General features: G+C 40.4%; 1 protein-coding gene across 3 annotated transcripts; it reads right to left on the bottom strand.

The window, feature by feature from the left end:
• Positions 1 to 81: 81 nt before the first annotated feature.
• On the bottom strand, positions 82 to 13891 carry LOC138616414 (protein polybromo-1-like). Of its 3 annotated transcripts, none has more exons than XM_069690684.1 (30): positions 13816 to 13891; positions 13320 to 13497; positions 13122 to 13219; positions 12753 to 12900; positions 12307 to 12456; positions 11962 to 12078; positions 11639 to 11707; positions 11424 to 11522; positions 11240 to 11325; positions 11016 to 11107; positions 10713 to 10929; positions 10474 to 10615; positions 10249 to 10334; positions 9782 to 10061; positions 9569 to 9674; positions 8248 to 8887; positions 7277 to 7491; positions 6995 to 7186; positions 6628 to 6785; positions 6282 to 6524; positions 5568 to 5713; positions 5275 to 5432; positions 3868 to 4051; positions 3562 to 3769; positions 3224 to 3422; positions 2986 to 3141; positions 1751 to 1912; positions 1329 to 1393; positions 909 to 1122; positions 82 to 525 (listed from the first exon to the last, which is right to left on the bottom strand). In XM_069690684.1, the coding sequence occupies exons 2-30, from the start codon at positions 13461 to 13463 to the stop codon at positions 362 to 364; spliced, it is 4938 nt and encodes a 1645-aa protein (XP_069546785.1). In that variant the 5' UTR covers positions 13464 to 13497; positions 13816 to 13891; the 3' UTR covers positions 82 to 361. The 3 variants fall into 3 exon arrangements, with proteins under 3 accessions (XP_069546785.1, XP_069546786.1, XP_069546784.1); XM_069690685.1 differs by having other exon boundaries at positions 3070 to 3141; XM_069690683.1 differs by having other exon boundaries at positions 11016 to 11325.
• Positions 13892 to 14847: the final 956 nt, after the last annotated feature.

The following is a 14847-nucleotide window of genomic DNA, read 5'->3' as shown; positions in this document are numbered from 1 at the left end:
AAAGCACTCACGGAGTACCACTTATTCGGTGAAAAAAATAAATAAAAAAATACAATTTAAAACAGATCCACACAGTCTAACCAGGGTTTTCAGAGTTTTATTTTGGTCGTATCAATTCGCCAAAAATCACAGGTTTCACAACTATTAAGTCCAAATTGTGTAAAAAAAAAAAAAAAAAAAAAAAAAAATTAAATGCAAACACGATTAACTATTAAGCTTATTATGTAGGCTAATAAATATAAAATTGATCATGATTTACTATAAAATATTGCTTCTATGGTCTATAATCTTTCCTAAACTCTGTGACATGACGAAAAGGGCAGTGACTGTGCTGAGTGGTTTATACTGTACGTCCTACAGGTTACAGGTTGTAAGCCTGACAGATGTTCAGAGAGTCTCTCAGCATCAGGTCACGCAGACGCCAGAGTGCATCCGCCATGGTGGTGTGGGCTCCTTTGCTTTTCAGCCAGTGAGCTGGCAGCCGACTCTCCTGTTCTTTGGTCAGATGAGCATCTCGCCTTTGAGCTGTTACGGAAAGAAAGGGGTTCCTTCAGTACAGAACTTATCGAACCTCAAAATAATGTTACTTTAACAACAGAATGGCGCGTCTCTCCTTTTTGAGGGACGCAAAAAAAAAAAAAAGGCACTTGAGCTGTTCAGCGTGCTATGAAAAGGTATGCTTAACAAGAAAATGAATGCAGTACTGTCCAGATATACATATAATTGCATTTACCCAATGGTGAACAGTTTGTCAAAAACTAAAAAAGGCTCAAATATGATGAATTCAGCATCTTAATAAGAAAAATTGGGAGGTAATGTTAATTTACTCACATCGACAAAAATAGACTTATACAAGCCCCCCTCGAGAGACAGTAAGTAAAAACAAAGAAATAACCATTTAACAGCACCTTTGAGCGTTTGGTCCCACTTGCTGATGGTGCTAGACTCTGAATTTAACCCCTCAATGTACTTCAGGTAGGCCTCGGAGTGGAGGACCCTCTGGGTCTTTGGCGGAGGAGCCACAAACATGGGAGTGGTGGGCTGCAAATGTGAGGGCTGGCCTAACTGGCCTTGTCCTGGATATGGTGGAGGAGCATGCTGCCCTGGGCTGAACATCCCAGGCTAAAATCAAACAATGGTTATATTTGTTTAGCATGAAGAATTCTGAATTCTGCAGTAACAGTTTTTTGTGTTACTTGGGTCTGCGAACCGGAAGCATAGCCGACCAAATATAGTCAACAAAATGACTCCATATTCATCGCCACTGTTTAAAAATATATGAACTCAACAACAACCCATGTAGAAGTATTTTCTGGATTGGTGCTCACCTGTTGCATAAAGTTTCCTTGTCCAGGACTTCCTGCCATGCCATTCATACCAGTGCCCATCATACCTGTTAAATGACAATATTTAGGTCCCGTGCGTTTAGTAACTGTGGTAAACTCAACTTGTGCTGGTTTGATTCATGTTAAGATATACAGTGGCTTATGAAAATGTTAGTCTCCTACTATCAGTTGAATGTTAGTTTGTTTGGTATCAGTTTCCACATGCATTACATGTGTGGATGTGGGTTTTGTATATATTAGGTGTGGGATATGAGTACACTTTGAAAGCTTGTTGGAGACCAGAGAGCTTTGACTGCTCAGTGAGTAGATCAGGCTGTGCAGCCTGTGGACCAGGTAAACCCCTCCAGCAGGAGAGACACGACTGGATGTGACTGAGCAGGTGTGGCTAGGACAGTGGCCCTTACCCTGATGAGGCATGCCAGGGTATCCAGGCATACCTTGCTGGAGATGGTGAGGAGGCAGGTGAGGACCCCCTGCAGGGTGAGTTAACATTGGGGCCACACTCAGCAAACCCTCGTGAGGGCCCTGCATGGGCATGTAAGGCGGGCCGTAACCTCCCATCATGCCTTCGGGAATAGGGCGAGGAGAGGAAAACATATCCATGCATAAGTGACATGCAGCTGACTCTAAAATAACATGCACTACTACTGCATACAGTGGCCCCTTTCACACATGTACCTTATAGCATAAATGCTGTGGCAATTGTCTGTGTTCCAAGTGTATTTTATATGTTTGTTCATGACTAGTTCGATGTGTACAAATGTATATTTTATGGTATACTGTCATCCGGCTGTGCTGACAATAAAACAATTAAAAAAAATAAACAACCAAGGCTGTCCCTGAAAGTCATGAGAAGTTATGAATCGGATAATCTGTCGGGGGACCCAGTCGATTGAGATTTTTGAAGTTGAGCAGTCATTTTATTATCTATCTATTATTTATTATTTATAATCTAGTTATTTTACACAGATGTTAAAAAGGGCCCCCCCCGAGAGTTTGGTAGTGGAGGCACATGGAGGGCAACAAGGGTGAAGCTGCCGCAGCGCGTTCAGGTTAAGCATCTGTCTGGAAGGCCAGGAATTGGGTGTCCCTAGACCAGCCCAGAATCTTTTGCATTGAGAACCGAACTCCAATTCAACTGAGAAAATTATGAGTTGGGTACAACCTGATACTAATAATTAGGATAGGAGACCTGGCACTGAAGTTTGCTGCGTAAGAGACCTATGAATGATGGAAACCACTACCCTAACCGAATAACCAAACCTGGTGAAGTTTAAGGTTCAGTGTGTGAAAGGGGCAGACAATACAAATGGGTTTGAGAATGTTAGCAAAACAAGCACGCGTGTTAAATGAAATAAAAAAAAAAAATAAGAAGGCATTCATGGTTAAAAATCAATCATGCAGTCAATGTCATGCAACATCAGATATAAGACTAGTAACAATAAAAACAATGAACATAAGACAATATGGAACAGCAGCAGCAGAAGAACAAACAAAAAAAAATGCTTGAAGAACATAGTTTTGAGGTAAATAAGTTTAAAATGGTTAGAAACTTGGAGGATTACGGTTTGTAACAGTCCAGCCCAATTTCCCCGCTGCCTTGTAGTCAAACACTCGTGCTGTCTCTGAGAGGGGTTACCTGACACAGGTGTCATGGTCTGGTTTATCATTCCCATTGTGCTAGGCGAAGGCACCACCCCCATCAGTGCCCCTACAGGGGTACCTGCTCTCGGGGATGCTTGCTTCTGGGGTGGCCTGTCACGCTCTTGCTGTTCAACTATTTTGGCTGCACGTTCTGAAACATACAAGGATAATTGCCAGGTTGATTTCAGGTCACACAAAAATAACTTTTAATCCTACACTTCGCCTAACCTCACCTTCATACTCTGCTTTCTTGGAAGCTTCGAGGTTCCTCCACTCGGTGCCAACCAGCCGACTCAGCTCCCCGAAAGAAAAGTCTGGGTGCCGAGCTTTGATGACTGCTCGCATTTCACTGCTGAACAGGATATAGCCGCTCATGTTGATCTTCCTCTTGGCCCCTTCCTTTTTTGATAAGCCCTTAACCTTAGGAGTTGTCTTCATGAAAAAGCAAAGACACAGTCAAGAAACAAACATGTCGTGTCTAAATTGGGATATTTTAGTAGCAGGTGTGTAAAATGTTTGGACATTAAGATTTTGATTTGTTGGATTAAGGTCTTTTGGGGTGGACAGATACCTGTGAAGGTGTGTAAGGGATGATGTCCATGTCGGTTGCATGCGAGATTTGCATCTGAGGCAAAGAAGGTGTCTCTGGAGCTTCCTCATCATCATCCATGTCTTCCATATCATCATCCGCATCCTCAATATCCGCCAGTTTAACCTCAAGCTCATTAATCTTCTTGTCCAAAAAGGGAGATGCTTCCTTCTGTGGCACCATTAATTTCCTGCGTACAATACCAGTACAAGAGAAAATAGAAACTTACACGGGTCTAAAAATGGCTCCGTTTTGAATGAGAAAAAGTGCTCTCTTTAACTGACAAACCTGAAATAGTAGATCTCATCCTCCACCACTTTGGAAGAGTACGAGAAGCGTTTTAGACCTTTGAACTTTTTCATTTGCTTCTCGGTCTCAATGTAGCGGCTCTCGCACAGGAGGACATCATCTTCTGAGGACTCGGTAGGTCTGCATGACAGGTAGTCCTTAAAAGAGGACACTGTACATTTGCCTGGAGAGCCAACAGGAAAAATACAAGTTGTTTTTTTTTAAAATAAGATTGTGTTACAATTCACACTAGCAGTATGAGGGCACAAGGATTCATACGAAAAATTGAAGTTGTAATGTCGATAAAAATAAAATAAAAAAGGATTAAAGAAATTGTTTGGTATTTTGTGAAATGCACTTAGTCATTTTCAGACTGTTTTATGGCGAATTTATTTCAGACTATTTCTCGACTCTGAGCAGTTGCCAGGCAACCAGAAGACTCCAGGAAGTTACTGGTCCCAGCCAATAGGGGTCAGACACACAAATAACATGTACACCAGGCCTATTAAACTAGCAGTTCATACTCTAGACATGGCCCATTTGAATTTTTCAATGGCCCACAAGAGGCTGCCTGGAATGTGAATGATATGATAAATAAAACTGAGCCACTAAGTTGTTGTCCTTTATTTTAAATCAGTAGCTGTATGTGGTTATTTAGCATTACCGAGGATACTGCAGGGTTAAATCAGTAATGTGTATTTAAATATAAAAAAAAGAATTGTTGGTAACTGCAGTGGAAAGGGGAAGCTGGGAAATTTAGTTTGGTTGGTACATAGTAATACACGTGCTCTGCTCAAATTGGTGTACTTATTGTTTTGAGGGCGTAACTGCATTCACACTGACTAGTATGGGAAGAAATACCCAGATGATGCATTAAAAATGGTCCAAAAATTGAGAGTGAAATGCTGGACACCTGCCACACTCAACAATCACCATCTTGGCTCATAGTAGAACGGGAGGGGCCACCGACAAAGTATTTTAAATTTGCAGTGCCTGAGGAAGCTGCAGCTGTTGCTGAATGCTGCACAAGTGTTTATTTTTCACCAAGTACCACCATACTGCTGTTGGATAGAAGCCATGTTTATTGTGTGCATTAAACATAAGGCACGGAAACTCATTCATTTCTGAGTAAAATAATTAAAGCCAGCTGATATGTTGGCAGGTGATGCATTCAAATGCTACAGTTATTTCCATTAAGTGCAGAGCGGCAGTGTGCGATTTGAGATAACACAACCCTGCCAAAACGCAAGTACTACACAAGTAAGAGTACTATATCTTAGTTTACTAAGGGAAGTATGTTATTTGGAACACAGCCATGGTCTTTTTTTGGGAACCTCTGCACACATTAAGAGTATACAAGCTCCCTGTGATGTGTGAACAAAAGCTTTGGGAAGTTAAAAGCAGTACCTGTGACACAGGTCATGGGCAAGGTCTCCTCCAGGGGACTCAGAAACACCTCTCTCTTGTAGAACATCTTTGTGGGCTCGTGCTCCGTTTCCTCAGGATGAATGAAGATGGGTCCAAAGAAGTAAGTAGTTCCATTCTGCACCCACAGCTTCTCTATCCTGCAGCCCAGCCAAGACAGCCATGTTAACAATACTTCATAACTCTCTAATAACTATACAGCAGCAATGTCACATCAAACCTCATTTCACAAAGAGGCCTTCATATGCTAAGTAGCAAAATATACCTTCACCAACCTGGCAACCCTGGGTTTTGACAGACCGTGTGACTGAATGTAAATACAGTCTCCCACTTTAAACCACACATTGTTGTAGCGTAACTGTTCATAGTACTGACAGCCAGGCTCCGCTCCACTCATCTCTGTAGGAACATCCTCTCTCTCCTAAACAAATGAACAGCCACACAAACGGGACTCAGTGTTTGTTTATATCGTGACAAACTTTGATACTTGGAATTAAGTAATCATCTGCCATCCGTCTCTTCGTCAGAACATGCATGCTTTCAAACAATCAAGGCAAACCGACTGTTTGTGCTTGGCAACAGTACAGAAAGTATTAAATTCTTGTTCACACCTGGACTCTAGGCTTATTCTTTATACTGAATCTGACGAGAGGACTAGTGTCCTGATTTTGCAGCTCTTATGGGATAAGAGTCAAAATGAGGCTGCCCATTATCCGGAGATAGAATTTGTCTTTGTTGTGTCCTTTTATTTGCAGCTACAATGACCCAGCTTCCATTAATATAAAAACTAACAGGCTCTTTAAGAATCAGAAGCAGCTCAAATACACACATTCCTCAGAGGAGGACTTAAAGTAAACTATTGCCACTTACTAAGAAAAGATTACATAACAAATAAAAAAATCCATTCCAAATTCAAGTGAAATATATTCAACACAGACTGTATTATGTGCTGTGATGTTCAAACCCAAGAAAACACAGTGTCACCTCACCTTGTCCATAAAACTGCTACTGTCTGTGTACGACATTGTCAGTTTTTCCTGGTCCGGCTTGGCAAACATGGAGGCTACACGGACAACCGGCAGCGGCACCTCACGAAGGACCAATTTCACATTGCTCTCGGGCATGGCCCATATCTTAATCTTCTTAAAGGACTTGTTCCTGGCAGCGTAGCGGGACTCGCAGACGTAGACATCCTCCGCTCTGTAGCCCTCAGGTTGCATTTTGAAATAATCCTAGAAGGACGAGAAAGAAAGTCATCATTAGGTTTAGATTCTGGAGTCAAATTAAATTAAATCGTTCTCTAAATGTGCTTCACATTCTGTGTAAGGGCCTTACCTTCACACAAATGACCACACATTTGCCCAGAACTTTACTAATGGACACTTTGTTGTAGTAGTCGCTCTTAAAGACCTCTTTCTCCAGAAACTTGCGAGTGGCCAAATGAAAGGTTTCACTGGGTCTATAGAACCAGCAGCCATAGAGCCACTTCTCACCTTCACACACACAAAGACAAGCTTAATATTTGCAAAATAAGTTGAATATTCTCTGAGAAAAAAAAAAAAAAAAAATCAAGATTTTTAATGTATCGTTTTTAAAAATTACAATTTATTTTTTAAGATTATTCTTTATATAAATATGAAGCTGGTATCTGAATTGTTAATTTATAAGAAAAAAAGGGCAAAAAAAGGAATTAGTTTGTTACCTGCTTCATCCTCCCACAGACGTTCAATACAGACAATGTGGGGCTTTAGAGTTGGTTCTGACGGCTCCACATAGACAAAGTCCCCCACATGGTAGGTACGATTTTCAAAGCTGCAGTCCTGACTATAAACCCGCGCCGAGTCCGACTGTGACTGCCACGCTTCTCCTCGCAGGTCCTCAGCTTTCTCATCATCTTTGAGTGCGATATATCATTTCATATGAATACCACCAACATGTACAATATTGGTCACAATTGTGTATTATGCCAAAACTTCACACACACCTTTGTTGTCCTCCTCCTCTTTCTTCTGCTTGTCCTCCTCGATCTCTTTGGGAATTTTCTCCCTCTTTTCCTGGTCTACGTCACTATGCAGGTGTTTTGATGTGTAGTTGACCGCAGAAGACTGCAGAATTTCTCCATTCTTGCAGAGTTCATCCCTGATCTTGATGAAAAACTGCTGCAGCTCCACTGCGTCTTCAAATATCTCAGAGTCTGTCCTGCAAATGCAAAAAAAAAAAGCATCATGTAAAACACTTGCACAGGCTGTCTGTTTCACCTACAGGTACATACAAAAAAAAAAAAAAGAAGAAGTCATAACTGCATACAATAAATAGAGTAATTCATATATTGCTTCAGAAAAAGAACCAGTGTATTGAATTGAAAGTACTGTCACATACTGATCTGCTTACTACAACAAAATGACAGTCACTGAAACCAAATGCTTGGACACAAATTGTCACTTAAATTTCCCTTAAAATGTGAAAATGTACAGTCCATGCACAAACATATCACCATTTTCCCCTGAAATACCAGTGGCAAAAATATAGAAATTTTCACATTTTAATATTTACAAAAAGTAAAACATGATGATCTTACAGCCAATGTAATATTTTCTACCACTGAACTGTTGTCTGGATCATCACCTTGAGTGGGTGCCGATGCCTGTAAACATGAGTGTAACATGAACACTACTAATACAACTACTTGTGTCTGCACCAAGCATCCATTTCAGTAACACTGGTGTAAATAAAACAGATTGTGGTAATACAGTGCAATTATTTGTATCCTGCATCCATTTTAAAAGTTCAGAACCTTTGTGAACATTAATTTATATTGGCTGCTTCTGTGATTTTTAGATGTCTGCTTAGTACAGATATGCTTTACTTTTACGGATAAAGCCTAAAACACGGATAAAGCCTAAAACACTGACAAAGAAATCACGCGAACAGCTTTTTCAGAGTGGATTGTCATACCTGTGTAGCCTCCTTGCCTTCTCCAGCACTTCAAACATGTGTTCCTGGAAGATGTCCAGTCTCCTGTAGCGGCCACGGTCCACGTTCATCCTAATCACATCAAAGTTAAGTGGTGGCTTTTCAGGAGCAGCTGGATCCACGGCAGGAATCTCAGCCTGCGAGTCGCTGTAGCATCGACCCTCTTCATCCTGGTGGCCCATCACGGAGACAAACAGGTTCCTGATCAGCTCTCGAACCAGAGGTGCCACAGCAGGAGGTCCAGAGTCCTCCCCTCCCTCTTGTTGTTTGCGTGTCTCCAGCAACACTCTGTGTAACATTAGAGCATCCCGATAGATCAAAGACTCTGGCTCATTGTACATGCAGGCATTGTTGAACATGAGAGCAAAGTCCTCCACCAGGGCTTCGACATCTTGGTAACGGCCCGCCGCCATGTGGCTCCGCAGACGCTCCATATCGATGGGCCTCTTGATGGTGGCGTAGTAGTCGGGCAGCTCGGCACGAGAGGGCAGCCGGAGGAAGATTGTGCTCAGACGCCGACCGCGACGGTCAGTGAAGTTTCGCACAGCATCGTAGAGCTCATTTAACCTCTGCTGAAGAGGGGTGAGATATTTGGACTTCTTTGGAGAAACACCGCTCTTTCCTAGGTCCAAAAGAAATTTAATTAAAAAGATGTAGCAGAACTGTAAAGCCAACATCAAGACCAAGAAAAGTTGGGGACAGCAACACGAAAGCCCTCAATACAGTACAGACCTCTGCAAGGACCTAATAATAAAACGTGTTTGTCCTCTTTGCCTTTTATTTGATAAACACAGTAGAGATAGATTGGAAATGTGAGAAACAGGACGGGAGAATGACAAGCAGTAAACATCCTGAAATCAAAACAGGAACTCACTTGGCTATCGGGTCGCCTGGCTATCCATTATTTTCACGGTTGCCATTTTACTAGGTAGATGTCAAACTGATGCAATCAGAGTTTACACTAAAGCTGATTTTAGGGGAAAGTCAATGAGTCACCAAACTAGGACCCAGCAACTACTTTGTAACAGGTATTTATTTGATATATGCAAAAAAGGAATCACTCAAAAAATGGAAAGCTGACCAAACAGTGGCGAAAAAAGTGCAGTTCATCACACAGTAGTACTGTACATTTGTAAGTAAATATTAACTTGTTATTGTGGTGGCTTTTGAAAATCAACTTCTCCATGAAAATGCTGCTTGGATGGTTTGAAAAATCTGCAACTTTCTGGTACATTTAAAATGAAGCATCCAATCTATAATACGTGAACCAAATCATGCAAAACAATGAAAAGATCGCACATACTTAGTTTAAGTTTGGGAGATCCCACACCATCCTCCTCAGGTGGAGGTCCTAACTCCTTGCGCTTGTCTTTCAGTATCTTTTCCAAAACGTTAGCATCATTGTATACCTGCGTAAACCAAGAAGAATTAAATACGTGATAAGATTGTTATTAATGCGATAATAGCAAAAATGAAAATTGCATATTTAATTCCTGAACGATTATCACCAACAAACCTGAGATCCCTCCTCATTGTAATGCCGAGCGTTGCGAAACATTAACCTCATGTCTTCCATCAGAGCCTCCTCTGTGGTGTAGCGTTCATTGCGAACGTTGTGCTCAATGGTTTTAAGGTCCATCGGTTCGAGGATAACTTTATAGTAGTCTGGGTAGTCCTTCTTGGATGGTTTAACCATAAAAAGATCACAGAGACGTCGATTGGTGCCTGCCTCCCTGGCTTCAGTCACAGCAGCATAAAGGGCTTTCATTCGATTCTTTTTGACATTTTTCTTGTGGCTTGAAAAAAAAAAGAAGAAGGGAAAAACAGAGTAAGAATCAGCCCGGATGGTAACAGAGACACCTAATGATAGAACAAAGTCTCACAAAAAAAGAAAGATGTTTTGTTTTGCTGATTCTGAAGTACACTACAAATGTTTTATACTGGTTTTATGAAGTAGCAATAGCTAAAAATAAATAGCAATACCTTTTTCTCTTGATGCTCCCTGCATCAGATGACAGAATGCTGTCTCCGTCTTCGTCGTCTCTCCTTAGGAGTTCCCTCTTTTTTGCCTGTATAGACAACAGATAAAACAATAGCTTTCAATTTCTAGAAAATATCTATGGTCTGTATCAAATTGTTTTTCTTGGCTCAACTGTGGAGGGAAAACATCTTCCAGCACATGACAGAAAATAATTCACAAGTCATTACCTGCATGATCTGCTGAAGCCTGAAGGCCCGTTTGTAAATGCTTGAGTTAGGCATATTGAAGCATTTTGCATTCTCAAACATCAGAGTGAGGTCAGCCTCCATCTGTTCTACGCTTTCATACTCGCCATTCTTCATCTTTGCCCTAAAAATGAAAAAGAAAAGGTTTTTAAAACTTGAGAGACTACTTCTACAGCTTTCATTTGGTGGTAAAATGTCTAATCTTTAAATTTGGTCCTTACCTGATTTGCTGCAGGCAGATGGGCTGTTTTATCTGTTGATAATAGTCAGGATATTCCCTGCGAGAAGGCAGCTGCTGAAAGGGTTCGGCGAAGACCTGGCCCTGGTTGTTCCTGGCACCCCTCACAGCTTCATACAGCTGAAATATGGGGTTGCTCATTTCCATACTTGAACTCTGGCTCTCAGCCTCGGACTCACCCTCGTCATAGCATATAGAGCCTGCATGAACGTACATGGTAAACTATTACTTTTTCCAAAACAAACACGAGATAAATTAGTCTGCTACGTGAATTGCTAAAACTTACCCGAGAGCACAGGATCCTCTTCGCTCTCTGAGCCATACTGAAGAGCTACGCTGACGCCAGAAAGTCGATCCCCCTGACCAGACCTTCGATTTCTGAATTGTGACAGTAAAGACACAAACCATACATGTGCATCATGAACGAATCTGTTTTCTGTCAAGCAATACGTTGCTGATTTGTTTTGACAACAAGAAAACACTTTAAGTAACAAAATCGTTTTTTGATACCTGATGCGAAGACTAGATTTAGTAGGTTCAGCGTGTTCAAGTTCAGTCTTACGCTGAATGAAGACTTTCTTTATGGTGTTGGCATCCTATAAAAAAAAATAAAAAAAATTTAAAAAGAGAGAACAATTGTCAATAAGAGAGATGATACATTTTATGATGAAGAAAATCAAGAAAAACAGTTTACCTTAAAAACCTGAGATCCTGGTTCATTGTACGCTTTGGCATTTTTGGCCATCAGGTCAATGTCCTTGGCCATAGAATTGACAGTTTTATAGAATCCCATCTTTGCAAATAAAACAAATTAGTGCTGGTTAGAATAAAACACCACAACGTTCTGAAACCAGTACATTTTTAGAAAGGTGCACAACACAGCAATCGGTCAGGATGTGAAAGGGCTACCTGTATCCTTTGAGCAATCGTTCTCAGATCGATTGGCTCCTTTATAATGGCATAGTAGTCTGGGTAATGCTGGAAAAGACAGACAAACTTGTGATGAATTACAGAGTAGTGGTGCTGTGGTTGAATAAAACAACAGAAGGAGAGAAAATATACTTTACAAGACTGCATTGTCTAAAGATTACCATCATAATCTGAACAAATGAATTTAGTAGAGTAAAGCTTTCTTAATGTGTCATTTATTATAGGCTTCATTGTTAGCTGTCAGCAAGTGTCAAGAATGTTCAACAATTTCAGCTTCATCATGTCACGACTTCACGACTTACCACTTTGGAAGGCAGTTTCTGGAACAGTTCACTGATCAGACGCCCTGAGGGATCAGTGTGTGACACTATAGCCTCCAAGAGTTGCTCTAACACTTCCTTCAAACTGCCAGATGAGGTCTAGAAAATAAGTATAAATAAGATCAGCCCCAATACTGTGTTCTTTTCAGCACAGACACAACACCACAGAAAACATTTTAATCTCTTTAAAACAAAACAACTCACACCTTGACTTGAGCCTTCTTTTTTTTTTTTCTCTCAATCTTTGCAATTTACACACAAGTTAATAAGTGACAATCATACAAGCATGGCAACTCAGCAATGCATTAAAGGAAGAAAATAATTCACCTCATCTTCAGTTGACATTCCTGGGTTATCCATCATATCATCACCATCTTCGTCATCCTCATCTCCATCCCCAGGCTGCACAAACTCAGTCCTTGTTTGCAAATATACCTCCCACAGCTTGCGTGCAGCTTGATACTCTTCACTGCCACTCTGAACCATTGAAAATGAAAAGAAATGAAGAAGGAAGACTGAATGAACCCTGATGCAATTTGACATTGTAGCGTCATACAATAGGAGGTCCTTTTTCTTTTCTTTTTTTTTTTACTATATTTTATGAGGAGAATCAGTGCTAGTGCCTCTTGAATAATCAGAGCTGATAATATGAAATATGAACTACTGTCACATTACACCACTTTAAGGTTTTTAACAACAAATGGAGCTGGTATTTCAACTGTTTTCACAGCATACAGGCTACAGGTAGGAGTGAAAAAGTAGTGTTTGCTTACCTTGTAAAATGATCTGGCATTGTTGAACATAAGCTGAAAATCTGCAGTGAGCTGCTCCACATCATTATAATCCTCTGACTTCAGTTTATACTGAATTTTTGTCATATCAATCGGCTGGGACACCACTTCATAATAATCAGGCTGATTCCTGAAAAAGAAAAAAGAAGATCAAACATTGCCATTTTTCTCCAAAAATAAATAAAAATAAAAATGACTCAGTACATTACACACTGCGTGCACTTCTTTTAACAAGCTGTTTAACAACACTGTCAGAAACGCACAACTATAGAGGTTATTATTATTTTTTTTTTTTTAGCAGATCTTAAAACTACAACATCGAAGCATAACACAGACTTCTTGTTGCAATACCTTCTCTTTGGTACCCTGAGGAAAATGTCACTGAGTTGCCTCCCTTGATCATCCTTGTGGTCCCTGACAGCGTTGAACAGCTCGTGACATACAGCAATCTGAAGAGCACAAACAAATATAACAAGAGACCCCGCATCCAATGAAATCATTCAAATAAATAAATAAATAAATAAAGTGTTGTTGTTGTTGTTGTTTTACCGTATCTACAGGGGGAACATTGGAGATTCGTCTTCTTTTTCTGCCGCTTCCAGGAGTAGAAGACGAGGCGTCATCCACGTCTCCTCCTCCGCTGATGCTGCTGGAGGGAGAAGTGGCTCTCCTCCTCTTGGAGCCTGCTGACATGGCGAGCTGATTTAACAACGAGCTCGCCCGCTAGCTGCAAAAAACAACAACAACAACAAACAACAACAAACAAAAAGTTACTGTGAATCAGGATGTTCAAATCAATTAGGAGGCTGAAGCTGGAGCCGGTGGTTAAGAAGTTAGCGTTAGCACCGTTTAGCTGCATCAAACAAAGCAAACAGACGAGCGGCTGTTAGCATGTTAGCCTAGCTGGTTTGCCGCTTTTCTACCAACATTGGCGAATTAAATATTCTAACGTTTTCTTTTAAAAAAAAAATTAAAAAAAAGACACACATACACGAGCTGGGGGAAACATGAGCACGTAAATTGAGTATTAGAAATGAAATCTTACCCAAATCCCAGCAAAGTTTGCCGTAAGTCCCTGAGCAAAAATATGTTACAACTGGCTAGCAAGTGTTGTTTGAAAACTCCTGCCCGGAAGTTGAGGTTGTATTGTTGCTTCTGCGGTAGAGGGGGGAAAAAAGCGCCGCCCGATGCCATAATGCCCCCTACAGGTTAGGAGGAGTAATGCACCCAATCGGATGCGCCAGTCAGACAGAAGATAATAGTTGATGATTTCACAGATTAACAAAGATGACCGTAGTTTGAACAGATTTGAGGGGGGGGGGGGGGGGACCCTTTTTGTTTTGCTATCAGCAGTTGCAATATATGAAGATTATTAATCAATTATTTGTTTCCTTTTCAAATGTTTAAGAAAGTTACCTACGATGAATTGGACAGAAAAATATATATATATATTTTTTTAGCTGCTCTTAGATATCTGAAGTGTGTGCTTAATTTATTTTTCATAATTTTTTTTTTGATTCCTTAAATTGTACTTTATTTCCAGCAAACATATGACCTTTGTTTTTTTTGTTTTTTACATAAATATGTATATACCGAATAATACTAATACGAGTAAAAAGCCTTTTTTTTTTTTTAATAGTTTAAAAATCGCCAAGGAGAGGATAAAAACCATAACGCATTTGTTTTGCATATGAAAAACACTCAAAAGCTAAAGCCAACATACATTCAAGCTCATTTCATCACAGCCTATTGTGTGGTTTGCTTGGTCATTCAAAGACAGAAAAGACAAAACAATAGATGGTTAATTAGCCTATCGTGTAACATGTTTTGTATTTCAAACTTCAGTAGATATTTTGACATGACCCCAGTAGCCTAATTCAAATCCACAACCTGTACCACTCCAAAATCCCACAGGATGTATCCTAATCAAACCAAAATAGAAAATGCAGATATCCCACTCATAAAACAAATGGTAAGCATATCAATATGCTACTCTTAGTGCCAAGTTATCTCAGACAGTTTGCATTTCCTAATGTGGGATAGCTCTGTTCCTAATTGGGGATACTATAGGCGTACT

Source organism: Brachyistius frenatus, unplaced genomic scaffold (genome assembly GCF_029030835.1).
Source record: "Brachyistius frenatus isolate BFR_SWC_R1_liver_20210118 unplaced genomic scaffold, ASM2903083v1 Contig_10, whole genome shotgun sequence".
In the NCBI taxonomy this organism is placed as follows: domain Eukaryota; kingdom Metazoa; phylum Chordata; class Actinopteri; family Embiotocidae; genus Brachyistius; species Brachyistius frenatus.
Note: the sequence above shows the minus strand (reverse complement) of the source record. Positions and strands in the feature narration are given on the sequence as shown.